This window comes from Apteryx rowi, unplaced genomic scaffold, assembly GCF_003343035.1.
Source record: "Apteryx rowi isolate R43461 unplaced genomic scaffold, aptRow1 scaffold_233, whole genome shotgun sequence".
Classification (NCBI taxonomy): Eukaryota; Metazoa; Chordata; class Aves; order Apterygiformes; family Apterygidae; genus Apteryx; species Apteryx rowi.
Window position 1 is genome coordinate 124,080 of NW_020448675.1, and position 27,743 is coordinate 151,822.

Consider the following 27,743-nt stretch of genomic DNA (forward strand, 5'->3'; position numbering starts at 1 on the left):
CAGCAGCAGCAGGCCGCCGAGCCGCCCCGCGGACCATCCAGGGGCAGGCGGGCGGGCGGCGGGGCTGCTCCCTCCCCTCCCGAGCCCCGTCCTCCGCCGCCCCTCCCCGCCTCGGCCGGGCAGCGGCACAACAGCCGGTCTCCCGGGCGGAATACGGCGGCCGCGCCTGACCGCACTGCCGCAAAGAAGCGTCGCAAAGCCCAGGCGCCTCCCCGGCACCGGGCGCGGCGGGCAGCGCACCACGTGGAACGCGGCCGGCCGCGACCTCCGCTGGAGCCCCGCCCCCCACCGCCCGACCCAGCATGCTCCGCGGCAAGGGGCGGCCGGATGCCTGCGTTGCAGCACGCTGGAAGATGTAGTACAGAGGGGCGGAGGCGGAGGGGGGCGCTCCCCGCACTGCATGCCGGGAGCTGTAGTCTTGGCCGAGCGGGGCGTGCTGGGGAATGTAGTCTTCAGCCGGTGAGGCGGCGCGCTGCCTCCTGGGAGCTGTAGTCCCGGGGTGCAGGCCGCGGCGGAGCGGGAGAGGAGCCACGGGGCACCGGTTCCCTGGGCTGCGCCCCGGGGAGCGCGGCGGGGGAGAGGCCACGGGCGCGGTTACTGCTGCGGGGTCTCCACGCGCAGGCACAGCACTCTGGGCGTTGAGTTTGCTGTCACTGTAGGCATCGGTAGGCTGCCATCATTACATCATCACCAGACACTGCAGGTTGTCATCGTTACGCGGGCCGGTTATGGTGATACTACAGTGCCCAGCTTACTCCAGACTGATGATGTCAGACACCGTTGGTCCTTTTCTACCATAACTGCCAAATCGTATGTTAACATTGTTTTAACTAAGAAGAGTGCACGAATTTGGGTGCAGGTGCAGCCAGATGTTCCAGTGATAGCAAACCCTCCCCAGGTGACTGCAGAGGCGCACCAGGATCAGGCTCTCTGGTATTTAGTGCAAAATCAGTATGTTTAGCAAAGCCCTTGCGTGCTGCCAGCAAGTGCTCGCTTTCTGATTCCTCTGCTTTATTGACAGAGCTGCAGTTACTAACCCAACACAAGGCCAGTGAGACATTTTTTAGAATAGGGACTGTGTAACTAAACTAAAACTGCAGGAATCTGTTTAAATACAGCCCAACTTTTGGCATTTTTAGTAAACACACATATATGCAGCACATTGCATCTCAAGAATGCAATGCTGGTTAGTGGGCACTCAAATCCCTAACTCAACAAGAGACAAAATATTGTACAGTTTGGGGGATTCTAAAAGAAGAAATGACATTTTCTGGTACATTCTGAATTTCTTCCATTTTAATTTACACATTAAGCTTGATTCCTGAAAATTGGGAATACAGACGTGTCAGCCCTACTGAGCTGATGTTACTCAAATAATTACTGATGTAGGAGGCCCACAGTTTGACCTTCAGTATGTTGCTATGTAGTTGTTAGGGACATAACTTATGTTAGATAAAGCACAGTTATGCAGATGTTATGAAAAAAAACCCATGTAATTAGTAGAAATCCCAGAACAAAATATATACAAGAACATTTGCCTGGCAACTCACTACACCAATCAACAAGAAACAGTTTGGAGTGGTCTGGCAACCAGCAAAGATCAAACAGTCTGGAAGATGCTCTCCACCTCATAAAAGTCATCACCCTCAGTCTGAAGCATAGCAGCGTGCCTCTACCTTCGGGGAGGCCTGACTGTGCAGGGCCTCCCAGGACACCTGGGACCACGCTCGCATGGCTGGAGCCACCACTGTAAGCGCCCTGCTCCTCCCAACAACTCTCACTCCTGTCAGCAAGGAGAAAGTAAAGATAACCCCTTTTCTGTAACTTGTAATGTTCTTTGCATTATTCATCACTCTTTCACATAGGCAATAAATATCCAAACTCCTTCACACCGATCCAATTATTGCACGGTAATTAATGCACACACTGAGTCTGTCCTGAACTAAACCATGACAGGGTGTGGAGGAGAATCAATGCCTGCTTAGAAAGAAAAGATGGCATGAATACAAACGAGGATATAGGATCCAGACTTGTTTTCTGAGGACCTGTGATATGTTTTACATGTTTACACTACACCATTTGGAAAGAATTCCATACTCTGCCAAACAAACTCAGAAGTCAAAACCATAATAGAAATAACTTTTTTCTCTTTTAGGTTTTGATCCTTTTGTAAGAATGTTTAGAAGCCTGCCTTTCTGCAAATGTTTCTTTCATTAGCCTTTCATAACATTTGGTTTATATGCCATCCAGAACTAGTGTAACTACAATTTTCTGCTTCTTCACTCTGTTTTTACTTCAGATGCTTTTATTGTGGGTAACATCCAATTTTACCAATTCTTCACTCTGTTTTTACTTCAGATGCTTTTATTGTGGGTAACATCCAATTTTACTAATCCAAATGGATGGGTACCAAGTCATAAGAGATTTGGAACAGAAAGAACATCTCAATCTTTTTAATGGTAAGAAACTGACATTTCAGGACCAACTTTCAATTTTATTTCATGGAAAAAGCACATACTTCTCTGTGATTTATTTTAAAAACCTGTCAAAGTACAACAGCATAATATCAAGAAAAATTTTCATTTTTTGCTCCATTCTTAAAAAGAAAGAGATGACCAGGCCATGATCTGCTATTCTTGACTCTCAGGTCCCCACAATGGCTCTTTAAGTTGGCAAGAAGTGCTTTTCATGATAGAATTTATTTTCTCATACTACCTGTTTTGTCGTCTCTCCTTTTCTGCTGTCTCAGAAATCAGTTTAAAAAGCTGTAAATGTATGCTGAACATGCTCTACTGAATTCAGTTCTTCAGAGCTTTCCACTTTCTCCTTTTTCCTCTAACATTCATGTTGTCCTTTACAAGATCCTCCTATTCCAACTTTGTGTTGTATCTACTATTTCCTGTACGCAAACACTTTTGACATTTTTTGTTTAAAACCACTACAGCTGAAGAAAATCAGTTCTCCATAGAAAGTAACTGTTAACGTGCTAGCATTGATAAAGCATAGTGGGTTGGAGATGGTTATCAAAGTGAGCAGTGTCTGTCCAGAGAGGAAAGCAGTCAAGAAGGTTCACTCCATTAAATGCCTCTGAATGTAGGGAATTGTATTTCACAGTGAAAAACCTGAATTGTTTGGGAACTGGCTGGACTGTAGTAATAAGCAGATGTTGACTGTTGAGGTAAGGCAGCAGATAAAGAGGGGTCTGTACCCGAGCTGGAGCAGCAGTGCTGCAAATTCTGAAAGTAAAGCTGGTTTTGTTGTGAGCGTGTTGGCATGCTAACGTCCACAGCATAGCTGCTAGAATCAGAATTTCTGAAGCAAAGCTTATAGCTGGGGAATGTACGAAAAGCTTCTTAATCTACTACTACTACAAAAAGATACTTAATTCACAGTCTTTGTAAATAGAGGGAAAAAATATAACAGCATATCTTTAACCTTTTAGCTTTCTCAGCTTGTATTTTTAAATGGATACCTACAACAATCACATGTCCCCATGCCATTAGAATGTCCCTAGAATGTCACCTCCATTCCATTTACTAATTTGCCATATCTAAACATGCAGACTGTGCTTTTCAGAGATCAGCTACTCTTCCTTTAAGAGTAGCTACCTGCTAAAAGTTTCACACTGAAGCCAAAGAGATTCTTTAGCAGTCTAAGTCGTTCCCAGCTTGGTACTGAATGAGAAAGGGGCAATCCTGCTAAAGGCTTCCACTTCTGCTTAGATCAGTGAGAGCTGAAGGCAACAGAATATTGTTGGGGGCGGGGGAGAGTATTCTATTCTGTTTGTAAAGAAAAACAAACCATGATACACAGATTGATCATTTTCTAGAAACCTTGCAGTTCTTAATGTGCAGATGAGTTAGCTGAATACTGGCTGCATTTAAGAATGCAGTTTATTTAAAGCTGAAGCGTTGATTCTACAAATAGTTTTGTACGTAAAGTTAAGTACTTTTTATTTTACACTTAACTGCACTTTTCTATAAAGTTGATTGGCCTACTGATGTGCTTGATTTAACAAGGTGTCCTGGCTTCTGGCACAAGTGGCAGTCACTAAAAAACATGCTTCAGTTCTTTGGATCCAGGTCCTGTATAGGATGGAGTCATGCAGCCACAACATCTGTTTGCCAGACACAGGACCATCCTCAGTAAATATGAGTCTGTTTCATGCTCCTGAAGAAGCCAGGGAGTCAGTTCTAAAGAGTCTCTACAGACCTTGAAAATTCTTCCTATGAAAAAGAACTTTTTTTACTGAAAAGAGCCCTATCTGAGGGGAAGTAAATACTAATATTGAATATTATTTTACATTATTTCAGTAGACACAGAAACATTCAGGTTCAAAGGGACCTCCAGAGATGATCTAGTTTAATTTCCTGCTCAAAGCAGGGTTGCCATTCAGTTCAGGTTGCTCAGGGCTTTTTCCGGTTGGGTCTTGAAAACCTCTGAGGAGGGAGATTCCACAATCTCTCTCAATGACCCTCCTGACCAGGGGACCTTATCACTGTCCTCAGGGTGAAAACTTTTGTCCGTATATCTACTGTGAACCTCCCCTCTTTCAGGTTATGACCACTGTCTCTCCTCCCACTGTGCACCTCAGTAGAGAGTCTGGCACTGTCTTCTCGTTAGGACCCCCTCCCTTTCCTTTCCCCTGCCTTTCCTCCCAGGGCAAGTGCTCGAGCCTCTGACCATCTTGGTGGCCTCCACTGAATTTGCTCCAGTTTATCAATATTCTTCTTGTACTGGGGAGCCTCAAACTGGAAACTGTATTCTAAATGCAGGTAAACAAGTGCCCAGTAAAGGGAAATAATCACTTGCCTTCATCTGTTGTCTATGTTCCTGTTGACACAGCCCAGAATGCCATTAGTCTTCATCACTGCCAGGGTGCACTCTTGGCTCATTTTTAGCCCGCTCCACTGCCCACAGGGATCCCCAGATCTTTTTCAGCAGAGACACTACCAACCAGTAAGTCCCCATTCAGTATTGTCCCAGAGGGTTAGTCAGTCCCAGATGAAGGACTTGGCGTTTGTCCTTGTTGAATTTCTTGAGGTTCCTGATGGCCCATTCCTCCAGCCTGTCCAGGCCCCTCTCAGTGGCAGCCCTGCCCTCACGCATATCAATTTGATCACACCACGCCAGTGTCATCTGCACATACTAAGACCAGATTTTAAAAATTGATTAAAACAATAGGTTCTGCCTTACTTACATAATATCAAGTGATAAAATATAATAGAATAAACTTACTTTCTAAACAACTTAAATGACTGTACAATGAAATTAAAACCAGGCTTACAGGTTTTATCACAGCTTTACAAAATGTAATTGCTGGGATTTGCTGCCCTCTATAGACTATTTTTATTATAGTTCCAAGGAAAGTATTTTCTTGTGGAAAACATTGCTACAGTGCACTAACAATATTTAAGGAAAGATCTATTATTGTTATTTCATATTAAGAACATAATGTAAAATGAACAAATACATAGTTAAATTGTATTTTTGCAAAATATGAGTTTGAATAGGAAATGAATACAAAATTCTGCACTGAATTTGAGAACACATCAGTAGTAAATAAACTAATTCAATATAAGCTTTGAGTAAGGAAAGACAGGAAATATGGGCCAGCAACCACAGAAACAGTGCAAAATTATACAAGGAACCTAAATGTAAGTTTTGTATAAACTCATTTCTCAGCTGGAATAAACAATTCCTGGAGTGTGTATTGTAAATTGGGGAGTGGAGGTATCTTTCTGGACACTGACTCTTACTTCTTTCTATCGTTTCATTCATTAAAGGAGGTTTGCCTTCACATTAAGACCAGTGGAGGCTCCATAAGAAATACCCATACTTTCTTTATTTCTGCAAGCAAATTTGAACCAAAGTCTGAGTAGTCTGGATATTGTCGGAATTAGGTTTTCTTGCATAATTATAGAATCGTTCTCATGAAATCTTGTGATTTTGCTGATTCAAATAGTTTACATAAGATGTGAAACATACTCATCTATCACAGCCTGTCAGCTTCTGCCCTGTGTAGAAGGAATTTGCAGAAGTGACTAAGAAAGTTTGTGTACGCTATCAGCATATCAGCAATCAGCATATGTGAAATTTGTAAGAGTTTGCACCTTGTGTGAAAAACTTGTAACGCTCTACCAATTGAAACAACTGAAATCACAGCTTTAAACATAACAGTTTCTCTGTCAACATTAAGCACTTGATGGTTTATTTTAGAGAATGACTGGAAAAAGTGAAGGGAGGTTCCTGCAAAAGGAAAAGGTGAAGAGCAAGGAAGAGAGGAACAGATCATGCAGAAATGGGAGAAGGATCCTGTCTAAAAAGAAAGCTAGAGGAGAGTAGGAAAAAAATGGTGATAATAAATGACACAAAGAATGAGATTATAAAGTACCAAACAAGTACCTGAAGCTGCAAGCTTGCTATGCTGGATTGGTAAAATATAATGATTATCAATGATATTATGAGATTATTTTCAAGTTATTGAGCTTATTCTACAGTTGAAAACTGATGTATTGTCAATTCCCCTTTGTGTAAGTTTATCTACCTTTACAGGCTCATACCCACCAGGGCAGGGATAATGACACGAGTTTTGACACACAGTGGGGGTGCTAATGAAATACCAGTACCTGAAACGACTTCCTTTACTTGTTTAAACGGGGAAAAGATGTGGAGGACAGAAACTTAGCCACAACAAAAAGCCCAAACGTTAGTAAGAACATATAAACGGGGAGCCTGTGAAACACTGAGCAGGGATCTCACGTGCTGGGGGGGGGAGCAGCCGAGGACTGCCGGCTCCCTGCGGCTCGGGGAGTGACTGGAGAAGGGCACGGGCCGGGGGGACGCCGCGGCGGCCACGCTTTACGTTTTCCCAAGGTCTTTGTCCTCGTTATGCCACTGCCGCTTCAGAGGCCTTAGCAACAACCTGTGGCTCTGAGCGACAGTGCCATTAGTAAGGACGGTTTGCCCGGGCCGGCCACGCAGAAGGGCAGCGGGACAGGAGCAGCAGGCGGCCACCTCGGCGGGGAGGAGGGCAGGGGGCGCCCCCCAGAGCGGCGGCCTCAGCCCGCCCGCCCGCCGCGCTACGTCGCTGCCCTGCGCGTGCCCCGGCCGTTGACCCGGRGAAGCGCGCGCAGCCCAACCGCCTCCCGCCCGCGCGCGAGATACACCTCTGCGCCTGCGCGGGAGAGGCGGCGCTTGCCCCGGGGCCGCGCTCACGTGCTCGGAACCCTCTGTTCGCAGCTCCCTGCAGCCACCCGGACAGGAATCGGGGCTGGAGTGCGCCGCTCGAAGACTAAGGGGTCCGTTTCTTCCCGGCGTAGGCGGCGGCTGCTCCCGCCGCTGGGAGGGAAGCGGAGCGCGGAGTAGGGCTAGGCCGGGCCGCCCCGCCCCGCCCCGGTCTACGTCCCGGTCTGCGCCCCGGAGAGGAGGCGAGGACGGGCTCTCGGGTCCCTCCGGTGCCGCAGCTGTCTCGGCGAGACTCCCCCAGGGCACGCGGCGGCATGGACGCCCCCCCGGTTTGGCGCAGCGGGTGATGCCGTTCCCCGCAGGGCAGGGGGACGGGGCGGGTGATGCGGGCAGCGCTGGAAGGAGTAGATCCGGCCGGTGGCGGTTAGTGGCGGGGCCCAACCGGGGAGACGGGGGAGGAGAGAAGCGGGCGGACAGGGTCTGCCCTGCGCCGTTGTGATTGGTCGGCGGCTGTGCCTCGCGCAGGTGATTGGGCGGGGGAGGTGTCAGTCACGTCACCTCGCCCTCCCCTCCCCCCAAGCGGCTGACAACAGGCACCGGCGGGGCGGAGGTGCGCCCGGCCCGGCCCGGGGCTGCCCGCTTCCCGCCTGCGGCCCGGCCCGGCCCGGAGCCTGGGGAAGCGCTCGGGGACCGCCAGCCCCGCACGGGGTGGCAGGGATCGGCAGGCCCTGCTGCCGACCGGGGGCGTGGGGGGGGGGAGGGAGCGGGCAGCCCCAGGCTTTAGGGTTGAACCGTTTGGGGTTTCCTTCCGCCTGTTTTTAATTACCTGGGGACTCTTCCTTTGTCTTTCCTCCCCCTTCCCGGCTCTGTTTTTTTTTTTTTTTTCCCCTCCTTAAGATTCGGTGAGATCATCTCGCCTGGGGGCTGAAATGTGACAGAAATGCTAAACAGTCCTGTCCAGTCGGGGAGGTTTCCTCATCTAAACTCAGTTGTCATCTCGCTTGCAATCAGGTGGTAGTCTTTCAGAAAAGGAATGCTTAATTGAATTGTGCATAGGAATTCATGGAAAGAGGCCAGAACCTAAAAGCATAAGGTATATATTGCTTTGATAAAAAATTAATGTAGATCTTTGAGAGTGGGCTGGAGGAACTGTAAAATAAGAACTGAAGGAATTAGCCTTAGACTGAAAATTTTAGAAAATGTAGATAAACCCTTGGCATGTGGCACCTGTTTCTTTACAATGGAAGAATAACCCTGAGTCATAACTGGATTTCGATTTCAGTTATCTTACATCTTAGTAGTTAATACCCTTCAACTTTCAATACTCTGAAATATTGTAAGTGCCAAAGTACTTGATTTTGATGGTGTTTGATAACAATAAATACGGGTAGTAGTTGTCATCCATGCAGTTATGTTAAACAGATGGCATAACTGAACACTTCACACTTCTTGGTGTTTCTGACTCATTTAAAGAGTGTGATTAATCATCCTACCATAATGCTAATTTTTTTCCTACCACCTACAAATTCTAAAGTAGAGAAGAGATTTTCAGATTTTGTGTGGATAAAAAGTAGAGAACCTTTATTTAGGTGGAGGGAGACTGCATGTGATGAACTTTTAATCTTAAGAATTTATATCTGAACTTTACTGTGCAGAAATATGATGATGTATCCAGAAAGTCAGTTACTTGTTTTCAGACTTTCATCTAAAGGGCAGTCTTATGTGAAACTAGCTTAATTTTACCTGACCTTTTTCCTCTCTCTGTGGTACTTGACTCAAGTTCTAAGTCATCTGGGACAGAGGCACTTTCTTTAACATTCAGTGCTGCGTGGATTTGACATTTTCATAACAATAGTCAAGTGCTGGTGTCATGAGGACAAACTTAGTGTTACCTAAGTGCTGAGTGAAGTGGGAGGTGCAGTTGCATTTGTTTTGAGTAACCAAGGTGATGGAACAAAGACCTGGATGAGAATTTTGTGTTTAAAAATGCGATACAAGAAGTGACCTGATTTGAACATAGCCATTGTGGGAAATGTAAGTCAGCGATTACCTACACCTTGTGAGGCTGAGCAATGAGAGCAATAGTACTTGGAGGCGGGAGGGGAAACCAACAATTATGGGCAGTAGAAAATGTTTTGAAGGGGAGATATTCAGTTTTGATTTCTTTTAAGTTAGTTAAAGAACTAGGAGGGAACTGTTAGATACATTGAGATGCCATACTAAATACAGGAGACAGATTAGGGGAGTGATTCTTTAGGAAGGAATGTTTAGAAATATGGTTGCCTAAGGGGAAGAAAAAAGTAGCATATGGGGAGGAAAAGGAGGAGACCAAGGATGCATCAGAATGGATCCCACAAAGAACATGAGAAAGGTATATTAAATGTATGCCTGCTTCTGCTGTTGGCAATTAAATTTTCTAATTCTTCATATCTGTTGGCAGCATTGATAAGATTTACTCTTTCTCTTTAGTGAATGTATTTCTAATAGTTAGTTGGTTTGGTCTGTTTGTTGGCTCATCAGCTTTCCTGTGAAGACCARTTACTGATTGGAAGTGTACTGAGAATGCTGTTCTGTGTCTCGCCATAAAAGTAATTGAAGTGACTGTGATATGTTGGCAGAATAACTAAAAAAGGGAAATAGATTTGCTTAATAATTTTCTCTCCACACTTTAGCAGAATGTTGCTGTATGGTTCTCTTGCCCTGGTGATCTCTTTAGACAAGTGATCTGTTCTGTTAGCTGTCTACCTCAGCAGGTATTACAGATGGCTTGTTAAAAGTGAAGCCCCATTAAACGATGACACTTGACTTTCAACATTCAATTTGGAAGAAGAGACAAAAACAGGTGTTCTTTAGGAAACAGAAAAGTTGGACTGGTCTGAGAGCTGGTTGGCTAATGAGAGAGATGGTAATGGCACAGAAATCAACAGAGGTGCCTCTTTCTGCCACTGGAGGGTTATTCATGCCTTCTAATAGTGTGGTCATGCTGGTACAATATTTAGGAAGTGAAGAAGTGTAGCCTTTCCTCTTTTATGCCACTTTACTGTAGATGGGTACCCATTTGCTAGCTAATACTTGGATTAGAGAGTGCAAGGAAAATATACAAGCAAAGTCAGAATAGAACCAGTACCACCAAAAATGGATCTGTAGGGTATGTGCTGCATGAGTGGTGGAAGGGGCATCTTTCAAATGTGGAGTACTACTGTAGTCTTACCCGCTAATCAGTAAATGTTTCAAGTGGAAGTTTCCTCTAAAGTAGTAACTTTGGTTGTCAAAAGTCCACACTAGGTAATTACAGTCCCATAACTACAGAACAATGTTTTCAGTGACATTTTAGCTTCTAAAATCCTGTGCAGTGCTGTTGTATTTCACTCAGGAGAGGCGAAATAGGTTTCACATTATTTCTTTAATTTTCTAAGATGTTCTTACTTGGCTAAGAATAAATCAGTCATTGCTGAGTTATTTTAAAGTTGGTATACCAACTGGTGTGTCCTTTCAATGAGAGAACAGGACTTCTGTTTGTGAACAGGCTAGAAGCAAAATATATGCATAATAAACTACACTGATGAACTGACTTGGCAAATAATATAGAATTTGGTTCATCTTAATCATCTTCAGCTATTTATTAATAAACTAAGTTAATTAACAATGCTAGGAACTTATTTCTTACTGTAATTAGTGTGCACTCTAACCTGGTTGTGTTTAGGGTGGCTTGGCCTTATCGCTATGGATCGCTCTCGGCACCGTGCGGGGAATGGCAATGAGCAGGCGTCTTCACGAGAACACCRTTATGGTGAAGATGAGAGACAACGACAGCTAGAGCGCCTCAGTAGGGAGGAGGCTTATTACCAATTCATTAACGAACTCAATGAAGAAGACTACAGGTTGATGAGAGACCACAACCTGCTTGGCACTCCTGGTAAGATACTTTCACTCCTGTGGATATCTTCAGCAAAAAGGACAGTAGACTGAAAAAGCAGAAAAGACAGACAAAATTGCAAATACAAAGTAATGCTACTGCTGTTGGGCACCACTTGTGGTTGGATAACTCAAGTAGCCTGGAGTCTGTGGTTTTGTAGAACGGAGGGGAAAAAAAAACACCCTCATTTTCCGTGCAAAGTCGATGATACCTAATAAAAATTGTCAACTTAGATACTAAAGCTATGAGTAAAAATGTAACTCCTTTGAACAGAACACCTCTGCATATAGATAACATTCAAATCCAAGTAATTAACATCTGTAATAAAGTACAACTTATGGCATGTGGCAGTTTTTTAGGCTTCTGAATTGTTGTTGGAAGTTGTCATGCTCTTGACACACATTTTAGCATCTTTTTTTCTCCTCAGTATCTACTTCCTTTGTTATTTGGGTGCCTGTGTTACAGTCTTATGCTATTGGTGTTTTCTTTTAGATTTAATTAATTTTACTTTATTTCTGAAGGTTTTCCTTCAAGATAGAAAATATTGTTATTTCTGCATGGCTTTGAGCCAATAAAATGTGCTATCTGGCAACATCAAAAATGTAAATTATTTCAGGGGAAATAACAGCAGAAGAGTTGCAGCAACGTTTGGAGGGGGCTAAGGAGCGTCTTGCATCACAAACTGATCCCGAAAACAGAGACAGTGAAGGCAGCGCTGCTGGAGGTAAACATTCTTCATTCATATGTATAAATAGTATGTGAAATGTAAATATTGTTGTTCTGTACAGATATTTAAAAGAAATGCTTAACAATGTAAGTACCAGCCATTTCAAGTCTCTTCCTTTCTGCCTCTGTGGAATGTTTTCATATTTAGAGAGATTCCCTAATGATGCAGAAGCAAACTCGATATATTTCACGAGAACTGATTTACATCAGCCAAGAATTACTTTCTCCTCCTTTCCTGCTTCCTCTTTGCTAGTAAATTTAACAGCACAAAAATAATTTTACTTCTTAGATGGTTTTGATGAGTAGTAAAGAAGTTAGAAAGGAAAAGAGGCTAAATGTAAAACAGTTAACTTTTTCTTTAGCTGTTCTGCTTTTCTTGTTGTTTCATTTCCATTTGTTTTAGTGCAGTGAGGTTTTTGCGTATCTGTACTGTCTGTCTTCTCTTCCCCAGCAATATTTTTTATTCATTTGGCCAATTCCAGTCAGATTCAGTAGAGGAACAGGTGTGTCAGAAATAAAGATATCAAAGTTCTCACAGCTTTTGTGAAAGCTGGTGGAGTAGGGTCACCTTAAGTAGTGCTCTCTTCAAGGGAAAGCCTTTGCTGTGATCTTGACCATTTTCTCTTCTGTTTGTCCTGCCTCATACAGGTAGTTCAGAACTAACCACAATAATGGTTCCTATTACTGAGCTGGTAGTTGAGGGTGCAGTGGGAGGAGACTTGGGAATACAACTGAGGGTATTGCAATAAGGAATGAGTACAATGGCACATAGGGAACAAATCTGCAGGGAGAAAACCGTGTATCACTTACTCCACTGTTTGTAGGCAAAATTCTTGAAAATGCTCTCTAAAACAAGATAAAATCTATCACAATCTTCCTTGATTTAACATAATTAGATGACTAGGATATTCTCAAATCAATAGCTCAAGTAAGGGACAGACATTGGACAAATGCAACTAACTGATTTTTGAATAAGCCGCCTAATTCTGAACGCTTTCTCAGAGGAGACTAAGTGGATATATTCTCTTCTCTGTGTATCTGCTGGTGAGACTAAAATTCTGGGCTCAGCTGATCATTTTTGCTGACATTTTTATGTACAGCCTTTTTTCAGCAGAATTATGTTAGCATAGCTATGTACCTGCCCTGCTGCTGTAATACTTCTGAAGTCAAGGCTCGGCAAGCATAGTGGATTTGGAATTCATCATAATATGGTAAGTGTGCTGTTGTATTAGCAAACAATTATTTATTTGTTTCTTTCAGATTCTGATGTTCTTGGGGAAAGCTCAAATGGTGATTCTTTGCTTGAATGGCTGAACGCATTTCGTCGCACAGGAAATGCCACTCGCAGTGGACAGAGTGGGAACCAGACCTGGAGAGCTGTGAGTCGAACAAATCCAAACAGTGGGGAATTCCGATTTAGTCTTGAAATCAACATAAATCATGAACATAATAATTTTGAAACTGCTGGTGAAGAATATGTGGGTATAGATAGTAGCAGAATGTATTTAGAAAGAAGACATCAAAGAGCTGTCAGTCCAGTAACTACACGAACGAGGAGCAGGACCTCAAGAGAGGCAAACAGTGATGCTTCAAGCACTGCAAGGACCAGATCTGTAAGAAGTTCAGTGACACAAAGCTCTGAAGCAGCCTCTCACCCAGTCTCAGGGAGGCTCAGAAGTAGAACTAGGGATTTGTCAGGCCTTTATAGAACAACTTCTGTACGTAATAGTTCTACAGCTACTGGTGAACAGAGAGAACTGCCAGAAAGAGGTACTTCTACAGGACTTCCAAGAGGTAGAGCTAGAGCTAATGTTCAGATGAGTACAAACCAAAGACTAGAAATTCTACGGTTAAGGTCTACTTTGAGTAGTCGAAGCCGCTCTCCACTGCAAAGACAAGATGACGCTGCTCGTTCTGAGGAACATGGGCAGAGGCAAGATAGAAGTGCACAGCAGATCAACAGAAGTAGAAGACAAACAGCACAGCTTTCTCCACAGCCTGCTGAAGAACAAGCAAGAGGTAACACTCAGACTCCTCAACTTCCCAGTGCAGCCCCATCCTTGGGGATAACTTTGGAAGAGGAGGAATCTAGTAGGCCAATAGCTGCTGTTAGAAGGCATCCAACAATTACATTAGATCTTCAGGTGAGAAGAATTCGCCCTGGAGAAAACAGAGATCGGGACAGTATTGCTAGTAGAACTCGTTCTAGAGTAGGAATGGCAGAAAACACTGTTACTTTTGAAAGTGACAGTGGGGGCTTTCGACGTACGATATCACGATCAGAACGTGCAGGTATTCGAACCTATGTTAGCACTATACGGATACCTCTTCGTCGGATTTCAGAAACTGGACTTGGTGAACCTTCCTCAGTGGCTCTTCGATCAATCCTTCGACAAATTATGACAGGTTTTGGAGAACTGAGTTCTTTAATGGAGACAGAATCTAACTCAGAAATGCAAAGAAGTGGTCATCRCTTATCAGATATGCACTCAGAGCAAAATAACTCAAATTTAGCAAACAATAGCAGTGATCCAAGTGAGATTTCTTCTAGAAATGGGCGTGCTGTAGAAGGCAGCAGTGAAACAAATGGACAGAATGATGATACTCAACATTATGGTCGCAATAATGAAAGTCAAGATAGCAGACAGTCTCAGGATGCTAACAACCTAGTGGAAAATGGAACACTGCCCATTCTTCGGCTTGCTCACTTCTTCTTGCTGAATGAAGATGACGATGATGAGCGTTTAAGAGGTCTAACCAAAGAACAGATTGACAATCTTTCTACCCGGAGCTATGGGGATATTAACACTGAGAATGAAATAAGTAAAACATGTAGTGTTTGCATTAATGAATACGTAACAGGAAATAAACTAAGGCAGTTACCGTGCATGCATGAGTTTCATATTCACTGTATTGATCGCTGGCTTTCAGAAAATTCCACTTGCCCAATTTGTCGGCAGCCCGTATTAGGGTCTAATGCCACAGACAATGGCTAAAATTATTTATACTGCTCAGTATTCAAGGATTTACTTCTGCTCTATTTATGATGAGCCAGACAGAATGAGTTCACTTGCAAAAGGGTTCATTTGTGGGGGGATTTTTGTTAATTCTTTAAAAATAATAGGAAACTTGTCTAAATCTAGCAATGTAAATACTATTTTTCTCCAAGTGCAGATCTAGGAGTACATGTAGAATCAAATGATATCAGTAAAGTTTATATTTTTTTAGGTAATTTTGTTATGCTAAGCACTTTTGTAAATACAGAAATGCAATAGTTAATCAGTCCTGCTTAATGTATGTTTTTTTTAACAGTGTAATGGACTCACTTTATTTAGATTACAAATTGTTTCACACAGACTCACCACTGTGTTGAAAAATTAGTGTCTAAATAGCCATTCGTTAGCTTTTTGTTCTAAGAACAATTTCTTTTACAGAGTCTCTTGCTGGACATGTTTGCTAAAGATATTTAAGTTACTTGAAATGCTCATTTTAATATACAGTATATTTTTTTTAACATTGAAATATCCTTTCCAAAAACTTGCCAATTTGGTTCTATTTAAAATTTTTTATGGCAATTTTTGCATGTGGTTTTACACAATGCTTTATGCTGACAAGTTCATATTCAAAAGTGGATGGGTTAGTGACATTATAAAATGTACATAATTTAATGCTGTCTCTGACAATCGCTGTCTTTTCAATACAGGCAGCAATCAAATCAATGATAATTCCAAGAAGTTGTGTCTTACTGAACATAGATATTTGTTCAAAGAATAAATAAGCATTGAGGAAGCCTTTTTACTCTTCCAAACTACTCGATTGATATTCATGGTTTTTTTTAACTGCCTTAGTTTAAAGAGGGAAATAATTCCTTGACCATTATATTGTCTACAATATGCATGATTTGTGCATCCTACTCAGAAAAACAAAACAAAAGCTTAAAGTGTTTTTGTACAGAAATCTGACAGGTACATATATAATGTTAGTCCTCTTAAAACATGTCTGAGGACCAAATGGCAAAAGACACTAAAAAGGACGAAATAAGCTTCCTTTAAAGTCCCCAGATTCCTGTATAATTAGATATTAAACTTTATACCAATAACTTATAAAGAAATAAAGTTGCAAAGTAAATAACTGAGGCTTTGTGTGAATTACTGTTGAACCATGTTCTTTAGATTGATAAGAAGATATCGTTCCTAATGCTTGTTCTCAGTTTTCACTGTAATCCTTTCTCACGTTTTCCCCAGCTGTGTACTTGTTTCCACAGTGTCTGTGTGTGTCTGTGTGTGTTAGCTGTTATGGTAGATACAAACACAATACAAAGCACCGTTAGGGATACCGGAAGTAAGCTGACTGTTACAAAGCTCATCTTTTTCTGAGTAATGTGCATCTCCATGTTTCCTAGGGAGAGACAGTATAATGCAACACTTCTTTTGTGTGTATATTTTGAACATCAGAAAGAATATTTCAAGTGAAGAGTTTGCACTGACTTTGTCTTCAGATTGCCTTTATAAGATGTGCACTTCTGTGCTATGTGCTACAGTTGACACATCTGTTAATGGCATCTTTGAGGGGAAACTGTAAAACCCTGTGTTAAGCTATTATATATGTAGTTAAGTTTTGCACGTGAGAAACTTGTGTCAAAAGTTCCACAAGCTCAAGATGCTTCTTTTTATTCTTAGAAGTAGTTCTAAGAAATTCCCTTATGAGATTTTAGATGAGTTCAAGGAGGTGATTGAAGTATCTTGTGACTTGGTTTTGACTGCTAGTTGTTGCAAGCTTTGTTGACAGCTTTAAGTGTCCCCTTAGCTATACTAAAAAGCAGGGAGATTTAAATATGACTATCAGAACTAGCTTATGTTTTACTTTTTTTTTTTCTTCTGTTATTTCTGTTAGTTCTCGATGTTGGTAATATGTAAATATGTGGGTGCCTTCTACTGCTTCCCTGTCTCCTGGATTTCYTTTATATTTGAAAGCTGCCTCAAGTGACACATGGGTAGAAACCTGCTTTGGGCTCAGCATTGCTTTGCTGGCAGTTGGGGTTCTTCCAAGGTCAGTGGCCCTTCAGATCCTCGCTGCAGCAGGTATGTGACGGGGTAGAGCAGGGAGTGGGAGGGGAAGGGTGGCCCCGGGACCGTGCAGCTGACAGAACAAGCGAGTATCCTGCACTGTCACGTGCACAGTCCTGTCCCCAGAGGGGAACGAAGCAGTGACCTTACCTGACCTAGGGTGTTGGTGGTAACTGTGGCTGAGTGCCTCCTCTCCCACTTTTTTCTTTTTTCTTTAACAGCTAGTTGGAATCCTGCTCAACTCTTACATTAATGCACTAGAAGTCGAGGGAGATTCTTTGTGCCTTCTTCCATTAAGATGGGATTTTGCTTTGTAACCATAAGAGGAAAGTTTCTTGCACAGTTCAAGACAGGCTCCCCTGTGACAGGATACTTGTAACTGCGTTGCTGCTGGGAAATATGACAAAGTGCACTTCGCATAGGCTACCGGATGGGTATGCGCTGACTTTAGTGGGAACTTACAAGTAATGRTAAAAATAGGTTGATATGAAGTAGCTTACTGCAATTCTAGCAAATACACAAAATAGCTTGCTGCTTCAAGTGACTCTTCAAAAATCAGTCACACAAGAATTTCCATAGGTGTAGCTGATGCTATTATTTGGACCTAATTAACCCTTTATTCTTAGTGATGACAGAGCAAAGAAAGCAGCTGATGGCTCTCCAGGTTATCATAACTTCTGCTGTTCCTCTGATTAAGTTTTCTTGTATAGGTTATATTCTATATGATAGAATCTATAATTATATAGGCATGTTGGATCAAAAAAATCCCTGAGCCATGCACTAGATTAATATTCTTGTTGCTCTTTTGAAATGGAAAGACTGGTACTCAATGCAGGATTCAGAATGTGGCTGAACTATGCATTATATAGTGACATAATATTGTTTTTTCCTCCCCATCTATGATCTGAATAATTCCTAATATTCTGTTTTTGCTTTTGATTGCTGCTCAACTCCAAGCTGATGTTTTATCAAGTTATCCAGAATGATTTCACTATCTCTTTCATGAATGTTAATTGCTAATGTAGAACTGATCATTATGTACTTTTTTGTGTACTGTTGCATACTAGTTTTGATTCCTCATGTATGGGGGTTTTTTTGTTTGTTTGTTTTTTGGTGCAAGCTGAATTTTCTCTGCCCTGGGTACCCTGCCTCTTGTGATTTCTCTTTCTTTGTCATACCCCCAAAATTCTGTACCATTTGCAGGCTTTATCAGTTGTTATTTACTACTTTTTCTGATCACTTATGAATATCCCAAATAGCACAGGTACTTCATTAGCAATGCCTTCTATTTTAAAGAGTAACTTTATTTCTACCCGCTTAATCAGTTAATTTATGAGAGGAATGTATTTTTTCTTGATGAAAGGGGAATAGAGAGAAATATTTGAAGAACTTAAAGACAATCAGCATATGTATTTCCTGATACTGATACTTGTTGAGGAGAACCTGAAATCTAAGTAAAGCACTGACAGAACGAAGCTTGTATGTTAATTGACTCCTGTTAATTATCCCCAAATTCTATCTGATCAGGTGATCTAATAACATGTTTTATCCTTCCTTTGCCTTTAAAAAGGCTGAAGGGAGGAGTAATATTTGCTTTTTCTTCATATATTTCATATAAAGATGCAAAAGCCTTTGCCTCTCTTCTCCTTCCTAGGACTGTATTTTAATACAGCTTCATAGTATTACTACTTGTCACTAAGAGAAAAAGAAAACCCCTGATATGTGAATTAGCACAATRACAAGACACTTTGTCTACTTAAGTTTATATATAAAAGTAAAAAGGTGTCAGAAGCATGTTTGTGCATCAAGAGCAAAATCCAGTTTGTGTTGCAGGCTGCCATCACTTGAATAATCTGAAGTCAGACACCAAAGCAAGTGCATATAAATAACACTGAGATCACTCACTTAGCAATATAGAAGTTTCACCCTTTTTGCAGTATCAGTCAATTTTTGAGTAACATTACACATTTAGCATTTCAAAGCGACACATGATAAGGAGAGGTTTGTTTTTTCAAAGAGCATTCGTTAACAAATATATTAAAGGCTGTAAATGTGTGTGGAAAATGGACTTAATACAAAAGTGTTTGAATTCAGTTTCTGTTACTCAAAATGAAGAAAATCAATATTTCCTGTAATATCTCAAATGTATTTTCTAAAATTTCAGTTCTTACATCCTATTGGAGTTTGGGGATTTCAATATTTGTAGCTGAAATTTATTTAATCTTTTCTCATAAAAAGAAAAATCAAAGCCAATTTTCAAATTCTGGAATTCCATGGGGTTTTTCCCTTTTCCCCCTTGTAAATTGCCACAGTCTTCCATCCTATGAAGACAAATGATCCAATATGAATGAAGGTAAATGATCCAATAATCCACTTTGTTCCTTCTTCTGATAATTCAGCATATTCTATGTTTTCCACATGGACGTTTTCATTTATTTTAGTTGATTTTTTTCAGTTCCCAGTTAAGTTTCCCCTAGTGAAATTCTCCGTTTTGCAAACCAGCCTTTTCTAACAGCATTCATTAAACACACATTTTTACCTTTTCCAAGTAACATTTTAACTAATGTAGAACTACATTCATCACTCGTGCTGAGCTCTGCTTTAGGAATGCTCTTTGCACTTTCTGAGCGTAACCTGGCACAATATCTTATTTACTCCTGGCTAGTTATGGCTCTTTCAGCAGCTGAAGACTGCTGAAGCTAGATACTTCCCAGCTATGTTTGTGTCACAGGAACATTTCTTAAGTTAGAATGTGCAATCCTAACACCATACTCTGTGCAAGAAACCTCAGAAATAAAGTCAGACTCTCCTGTATTTATTATCTTGATATGTTTAATATGGAAGATGTAACTTACCAGCTTCAGCTGTTGCATGAGAGACCCACCTATTTTGAACTGATTCTGCACATTCTCAGGCTTGTGCTTAAAAGTATTTGATAATGGGGAGTGTCATTATTTGGTATTCTGTCCAATTTCTGCATGTCAGTTAATGTGAAGTTAGCTTTTATTGCTATAARAATGCTAGAACTGGGTTTACCTGGCCAGCAGTAGAAAGGTACCTATGCACACTTCATGGTGCCAGTTCTGACTTTTCTGTCTGTGCTAAGGGGCTGGCCTGGATCAGACACTTCTCCCCCTTTATGTGATAGGGAGGCAAAAACAAAATGAGAACCTGTGAGCAATAAGAAGCAGAAGTGACACAGTAGAGCTTGGCCTTCCTGAGGCAAATGGGAGGAACATGCAGGCAGTATTAGGCAGGGGAGTGAAAGAGAGGGATCATCTTTACCAGTTTTGGAGCCCGAATTTATGTGCAGAATCAAAGTGCTAGACTCAGGGCAGACTGAAACCTACAGAATTACATTGATACCTGGGTTCCAGGAGAATCTGGAATCTTTTGTGCTTCTGTTGAAATAAATAGCAACAAGGTGTTCAGAGACTAAGAAGCCGGTGCCGGTCTGCTCATATATTACATGCTTTCAAAGAGTTAAAGCAGAAACTGTTGTTTAATCTGTGAGGCGAATGGGGCAGTTGAAGAACCTGGCACCAGGCACTGGGCCTGGTTGGCTGGGCAGTAGATCCAGCTCTTAGTCTCTGTTTCCTACTCCCTCACACAGGGACCCAACACAGCATTAGTGCCTGGTTTCAGTTCAGACTCCAGAGGTTTTAAACACCTGAGAATTTGGTTGTGTGCTCTGATTGCAGCCTAGTAAATGGCCAAATGGGACAACCTGTCAGTTTTATTTTTCATAGTCCCCTTTGATCTGGAAGAGCTAGATTCTGCCTTTGCTGCAAGAAATGTTGGGGATTCATACTTTGTTCAGCTCATGTCTCTACTACAGATTTTGCCTGCATAACAGCAGGCATAAACATAATATAGAAGGATATCCCTATGCTGGCTTTCCTCCAGCAAATGCAGGTTACAGGAGCAGCGAGATTATGGCAGCAGCCGGGGTGTGTAGCTAGGCACCAGCAGGTTCTCACTGCTCCCACTGGTGAATAGGTGATGTCTATGCCGCTCACCCGTGATGCCACATCTTTGCTGTAATGAGTATCAGCATGATTAGAGTAGGGGAAAGGCAGGTACGTCTACATGTTCTTGTCATTATTCAATTTGCTGAGCTAGTTTGAGTGCTACCTGTTATTAGAAATGCAGATGCGCTTCTTGGCAGTCGCAGTGGGAGCTGTGGCAGTGTGGGGGTGCCAGCTCTGACCAGTGCAGAAGATGGAAGAAGATTTGCACTGGCAGCACAAAAAGGCACATTCAAAGTGACTATAATCYGCTTTCAGTAATGCACTGAGAACACTTATTCTTCAGGTGGTAAGTTCTAATGGAGCAAGGCTGTCGCTTTTGTCTGTCGTAAGAGCCAAAGGATGGTTGTACCCAGTTCTATGAAACTGATGGCTAGAGTTTTTGCAGCCAGCTGATTCATCTTATGGTGAAGGTTAAAACACAGGGAAGAACTTATGTAGGACTGTAGAAAATAAGTAATGACTTTGGGCATCTACTGGATATAAAAGAAGACTTGATGCCTTATATTTAAGGATAGTCAAGGGAATACGGTGCTRCTAGTTTAGGGTAATGTGTCTCTTCAGAGAGCCAGAACACCACTCATGGCACCAGCGCATAGAGTAAGTGAAAAAACAGCTAAGCACTCACACATACATCTATATGTGCAGGGAAAATTTTTACTACAGTTGTGAAGTTGAATACAACAAAGCTGGGAAATGCTAGAACGAAGGTTACCTTTCCCACCATAGTTCGACTTTCTGGTGCCTCTCTGTGCTGATATCAACTCTCTGTGCAAACATGGGCCTCTCTCAGAGCACCGAGTGGGTCAAGTCCACCTACAGAGCTGTTACCAAATCTTTCTTTGTTGTTTGGTATATGGCTCTGAGTCTTTTGTTATTGGATGCTTTTAACTTCCTGTTGTTTAAGGGAACTACTGGCTTGTTCGTGGATTATTTCAGGTGCTCATCATTCATGGGCATTTTCTCAATATCTTTGTGAGAGGAGGATCTACTTTGTACTTAGAAATTTTACTTCTCATCTAAGTGTGTGTTTGTTTGTTTGTTTTTTAGTTAGTGTCTATCCATCTCACCATCTTCTATTCAGGCGTTTAACAGGATGTAGCTTACACAAAGATAATTGTATGGCATGAAAATAAGCTAAAAATAAATAAATGTGTAAGAAAAACAGCAATATATCCTCAAACTAGAGGAACTATCTTCTAAGACATCTTTGGTTAATCTCTATTAGACGTCTTCTCCTGCTTGAGGACACACATCTATTGGTACTGGGATTATGCTAGTATTATCTCTGGAAGGAGTAAGTGGCATGCTAAATGACTTTGGTGATATTCAGAAGAGTAATTTATTGCTACAGAAATAAATATAAAAGAAAAAGGTGGGCAGAAGTTTTAAAAATAAAAATTTATTCCAATGGAAATATTAAATTTAGGTCAGCTGGGAGCACTAAACCAAAAGCTGTCTAGAAAGCTTTTTAATGCTGAAAATGAACGAGAGCTGATTTGGACAGGACCCTTGGAAAGATACAGAGAACTATCAAGTTGAGTTAATAGGTTTTTCCACTTCTTACATTTGTGATGCTATCAGTGACTTTCTAGCTGATATTATGTCCCTGTATGCCTCTCTAATGGTCTCTCTTCTTTAATAATATATAACCTAGAAATGGATTCTTGTGTTACAATATAAGTGCAAACTGGGCAGTTTTAACTTCTTCCTATTCCTCAGACTCTTTCCATCTTTCTTTTCTTCCTCCTTACATATTTATTAGATCTTTTTCTACACCAGCAACCATTTGCAAACTTTTTTCACTCTTTCATCCTAGGAACAGACTAATTCTGCAAAGTACTTTTCTCTGGCACTGCTGAAAAGTTCATATGAATCAGTTATATGTCCTGAAAAGAGGAGAGATTTGGGATAGTAGGGCCATCAGTCTTCCTGGTTTTCATAGTCTTACTTTCAAGGTTTATCAAATATACAGACTGTCCCAGAATAATATCTCTGAAACTAATTCAAGGATGTCATGTTGTTTTTGTGTTTCAATAGGTCTGTGACATATTTGCTTCATAACATCAGTGTTTTCTTAATACTGCATCATAAAACAGAAAAGCAAATTTGAAAATTCTGAAGCAAGATGTACAACGTATATTTTGCAGTGCTGTGACCTGAGACCATTGTCAGATAGCCTAGTCCAAATCTACCCAAAATAATGCAAGAAGTTGTGATCCATGCAGCTGAATCGCCATGATAGGCACAAGATGTCTTGGCATGATTCAGTGTCAAGCGGTGACTCTGTTCATGCTTTTAGCTTTTTAGAAATACAAGCAGGCATCTAGTTCATTAGGTGTTTTGCTGTTTGGTATGTACAATTAAATTATGAATGTTGCCATTTGATCTACAAACAATAGTCAAAGGGAAAATGGAACATAAAATATGATAATTAGTTTGACTGGAAGATGTAGATTAAGTTATCAGGTTGGTTTTGGTATCAAGCATCTTGCTAAGTTACAGGCACAGTTAAAATGTGGTAATATAAATATGACAGTAAGATTTGGCTTAGATTTGACAAACATTTGAATATATATAGCCAAGGAGAATTGCACAGCCTTATTCTATTAATATAAGGCAGGTTGTTAATCAGTATGAAAAATAAATATGCAAGTACATAAAGAAAGGAATCAGAGGCATGAGCAGGAGAACGGGTCTCTGGAGTTTGTCTCAGGGCAATCACGAACATGTGCAAAATTAGGAATAAGAAAGGAGATGGTAAATTAAAGCAGGTTACATCCTACCACTCCGTGCTTGTGCCTTGATGGGAAATAACTATTTTTATTTTAACAGCAAATACTGTTTCCTAACTATTTTGATTTTAACAGTTTCCCTGTGCTCAGGCTTCTGCTGAAATAAGCCCATGCAGTCTTGTAATAACCACTTTTGCAGTCTTGTAATAACTACCAAGTTATTGATCAGAAACCAGCCTGGTGAAGAAAGCAACCTGGCCACCAGGCCAAATGGGTAAGCTTTAAACTAGGTGCAAGGTGGGAGGGAGATGACAACCAACAATCAAGTGAAGAAGTGGTGAACTGAGTTGGTAAGCAAAGGCTGCAGGGCGATGTGGACAGGACAGACCTCGTCATCAACAAGGCAGGGCTGAAGTGGGATCGTCCCAGCTGTATACACACAAATAAGGCAGTGTCCATGAGAAGCTCTTGTACCTTTTCTGGGAAGCCAGCATAAGTGGGTGCCTCTGTGAAGTACCTGTATGCTAACACACACAGCATGGGGAACAAATGGGAGGAATTAGAGGTCTGCATGGGGTTACAGAGTTACAGTCTCATTGGGATCACGGAGATATGGTGGGATAGCTCACACGTCTGGAATGCTACAATAGGTAGATACAGGCTCTTTGGGAAGGACATGCCAGGAAGGTTAGGAGGAGGAGTTGCCGTTTATGAGAGAGCAGCGAGAATGCATGGAGCTCTGCCTGGGGATGGAGGATGAGCCAGCTGAGAACTCATGGGTCGGGATTAGCCAAGACCAATGTGAGCGACATTGTGGTAGGTGTCTGCTACAGACCACCTGATCAGGAAGAAGTAGATGGGGCCTTCTTCAGACAACTGGAAGAAGCCTCACATTCACAGGCCCTGGTCCTCATGGGTGACTTTAACCACCCAAGTATTTGCTTAAAGGGCAACATAGCAGGGAACAAGCAATCCAGAAGATTTTCAGAGTGCATTGATGATAACTTCCTGACACAGGTGATTAAGGAGCCAGCAAGGGGAGATGGTCTGCTGGACTTCATACTTACAAACAAAGAAGAACTGGCTGGGGATGTGAAGGTCAAGGGCAGCCTTGGCTGCAGTGCCCATGAGATGGTGGAGTTTAGGATCCTGAGAGGAGGGAGCAAGGCTTAGAGCATGGCTTAAGCAGAATTATTCCAGGATCCTGGACTTCAGGAGAGCAGACTTTGGCCTGCTCAGGGATCTACTTCAAAGAATCCCATGGAAGAACGTCCTGAACAAAAGAGGGGTCCAGGACAGCTGGTTCACTTTGAAAGATCACCTCTTCCAAGCTCAAGAACGGTCCATCACAACATGCAGGAAATCAAGCAAAGGCAGCAGGAGGGTTGCATGGATGAACAAGGAGCTCCTGACTGAACTCAAATATAAAAAGGAAGTGTACAAGAGGTTGAAGCAGGGATAGGTGACCCAGGAGGAATATAGAAACACTATCCAAGTGTGCAGGAATGGGAGTAGGAAGGTCAAAGCTCACCTGGGGATGAATGTGAGGAGGGATGTGAAAGGAAAGAAGTTCTTCTTTTCTATACTTCTGCACTTCTATACTTCTGCAAGTATATCAGTAGCGAAAGTAAGACTAGGAAAAATGTGGGCTCACTGTTGCCTCTCGTCCTATCACCATGCACATTCAAGTAGATGAATGTTTCAGCCTTTTCTTCTCTTCTCTTCAACCCTCTGACCTGGCAGTCCACTTGACTTTCCACCTCCTTATCTAGGCCATATCTCACTTATTTGGCTCTAAGAATAATGTGGAAGACAGTGTCAAAGGCTTTGCTAAGGTCAAGATATAGATAAATCTATTGCTCTCTTCTTGCCCAGAGAGCCAGTCATCTCATTGTAGAGGGCAATCGAGTCAGGCCCATTACATCCTTGGTAAATCAATGCTGGCTGTTCCTAATCACTTTCTTGTTCTTCTTGTGCTTGGATGTGGCTTCCAGGAGGATCTATGCCATAAATTTCCCAGGGCTGAGGTTATTTTGACTGTAGTTCTCTTATCTCTCTTCTCGTCCTCCTTGAAGATGAGTGTGATGTTCATGTTTTTCCCAGTCATTAGGAGTCTCCCTTGATTGCTCTGTCATTTCACGAATGACAGAGAATGCCCTTGGTAGGTCTCTCAGCACCCTTGGGTGCATTCCATCAAAACGTTAGGACTATTTCTTTTGATATACCCCATGAAAACAAACACAGACATTAAGATGACTGGAGGTTTACAAGTTTCTGAAGAGGTTTTGAGACCTGATTCTCCTTTTGAGTGCACTGACCATATATCAGTGCAGTCTGGGGTATTGAGGGGACAGTGAAATGCACGATGAAAGATCAAAGGCAAAAAGACCTGCATTAGCATTATCCAGACATATCATGCAGTTATGGCTATGCAGCTGTGCAGCTGTTTTGATCAGAGTAGCATACACAGTGGAAGAAATGAGCTCACCAGCAGTGCAGCACCCAGAGACAAGTCTTTAAAATGAAATGTATCATTTACTCTCCTGCAAATCTGTGCAGCTAATCCAAGTTCAGTTTGTGTAAGAAAACCAGCAACAAAGGACAAGTACTGCACAGCATCCTGCAGCCTTCCCTCAGCCTGCTCTGGTTTACACTGGGAATGGGCTTAGCCCACCATTTGGAGGTGCAAGGTACCTTAAAGTAAAATTTCTCCCCAGTTTCCTTTGTTTCCCCAGGCTTAGGCTGGATGTAGAGTAGTATGAATGAGACCAGAAGCAGGTTCACCAAGTACCATCTCAGTGCAAGTTGCTCATTTGCATTCATGCTTATTCCAGAAGGTGTTTATCCCACAGCTAAATTTAGCTTTAGTGTAATGTAAATTGCCTGAAGTGCAAGAATGAAACATATACACAACTAAATAAAACAACACAGTTTTGATTTTCTTCTACAGGTTGAAAAACTATAATGCAATATATGGGATCACTTTGTCCAATTATTTTAAACAGTGCTTTATAAAGGCCTAACTTCAGGCATTTGTAACACACAGTTGGCGTTCTTGTCCTGAGTAAAGTGGGACAGATATACTATATTTCTTGCTCTTACTTCCAAAAAAGCACTTTAATCTTGAGGAACGTTTCTCACTCATCTTTTGTATTAAGCCTTCATCTAGGACAGTTCCATTATCATATATTTTCTTATGCAACATTAATTCTACTGTGCTGAATACTTGCATGTACTTTACACAGCCTGTAAGCTATTTTTGTGTTTCCCACAAGTTTGAGCTATATTAATAATGGTTCATCCCTTTACCTTCAAATATGCATGCTTAGGAAAGTGTGCCATATTACTATTTTAATATAGAGGTCTTGCCTTATCTGAGTGAGTGACTCATGAATAGAGCACTTTGGTTGCTGGGACTATTCCTTTTATTGATTTTAAAACACATCTTGCATGCAATTTATTCCATTGGTTCAATGTTAACGGTATACATACAAACATTGAAGGAACAGGAAATGCCAATATGTGTGTGTGCATGCAGTTACTAAGTGCATAGTTAAAGTGCATATGCATAGCAATTAACTCGAATTTGCATACAGTGAGGATAAAGAGTTGTATTACTCCTTGTCTAACACTGTAGGTTATATACTTGTGTGTGTGTGTGTGTGTGTGTATATATATATATAATTTATGAATTGTGTATATATATATATACACACACATATATTTATATATATGCACACATATATTTATATATACACACATTCATAAACTGAATTCTGCATGAAAGAGAGTGTAATCACAAGGATAAAATATCACATGCATCATAGCACAATGATTTAATCAGGACTTTTGCATGTCTGGATTTAGGTCCTTCTGTTGGGCTTCTCTGTCTTCGTATAGACACTACAGCCAAGCCCTGCACCCAGCATGCTCACAGCTGTACCCTTCTTCCTTTTTAGAATCCTTAAATTCCACGAGCTTAATTTGTTTTTCTTGAAATTTTCTGTTTAATGTGAGACAGAAGAAAGACCCTAAATTTGGGGTTATTTCAGCCAAGTTTTTCTGAAACATAGCCCCTTAATTT

General features: G+C 41.6%; 1 protein-coding gene across 8 annotated transcripts; it reads left to right on the plus strand.

Moving 5' to 3' along the window:
* The first annotated feature begins 7,240 nt into the window (after positions 1–7,240).
* RNF6 (ring finger protein 6) lies at positions 7,241–18,371 on the plus strand. Of its 8 annotated transcripts, XR_003253521.1 has the most exons (6): positions 7,948–9,559; positions 10,892–11,104; positions 11,721–11,828; positions 13,091–13,209; positions 16,724–16,911; positions 17,118–18,371. XR_003253521.1 is itself a non-coding variant. In XM_026065903.1 (5 exons), the coding sequence occupies exons 2-5, from the start codon at positions 9,496–9,498 to the stop codon at positions 14,824–14,826; spliced, it is 2,121 nt and encodes a 706-aa protein (XP_025921688.1). In that variant the 5' UTR covers positions 7,276–7,301; positions 8,200–9,495; the 3' UTR covers positions 14,827–15,961. The 8 variants fall into 8 exon arrangements, 7 of the variants coding, with proteins under 7 accessions (XP_025921691.1, XP_025921688.1, XP_025921687.1 ...); XM_026065903.1 differs by lacking the exons at positions 16,724–16,911; positions 17,118–18,371 and adding an exon at positions 7,276–7,301 and having other exon boundaries at positions 8,200–9,559; positions 13,091–15,961; XM_026065902.1 differs by lacking the exons at positions 16,724–16,911; positions 17,118–18,371 and adding an exon at positions 7,309–7,611 and having other exon boundaries at positions 8,200–9,559; positions 13,091–15,961.
* The last annotated feature ends 9,372 nt before the right edge of the window (positions 18,372–27,743 follow it).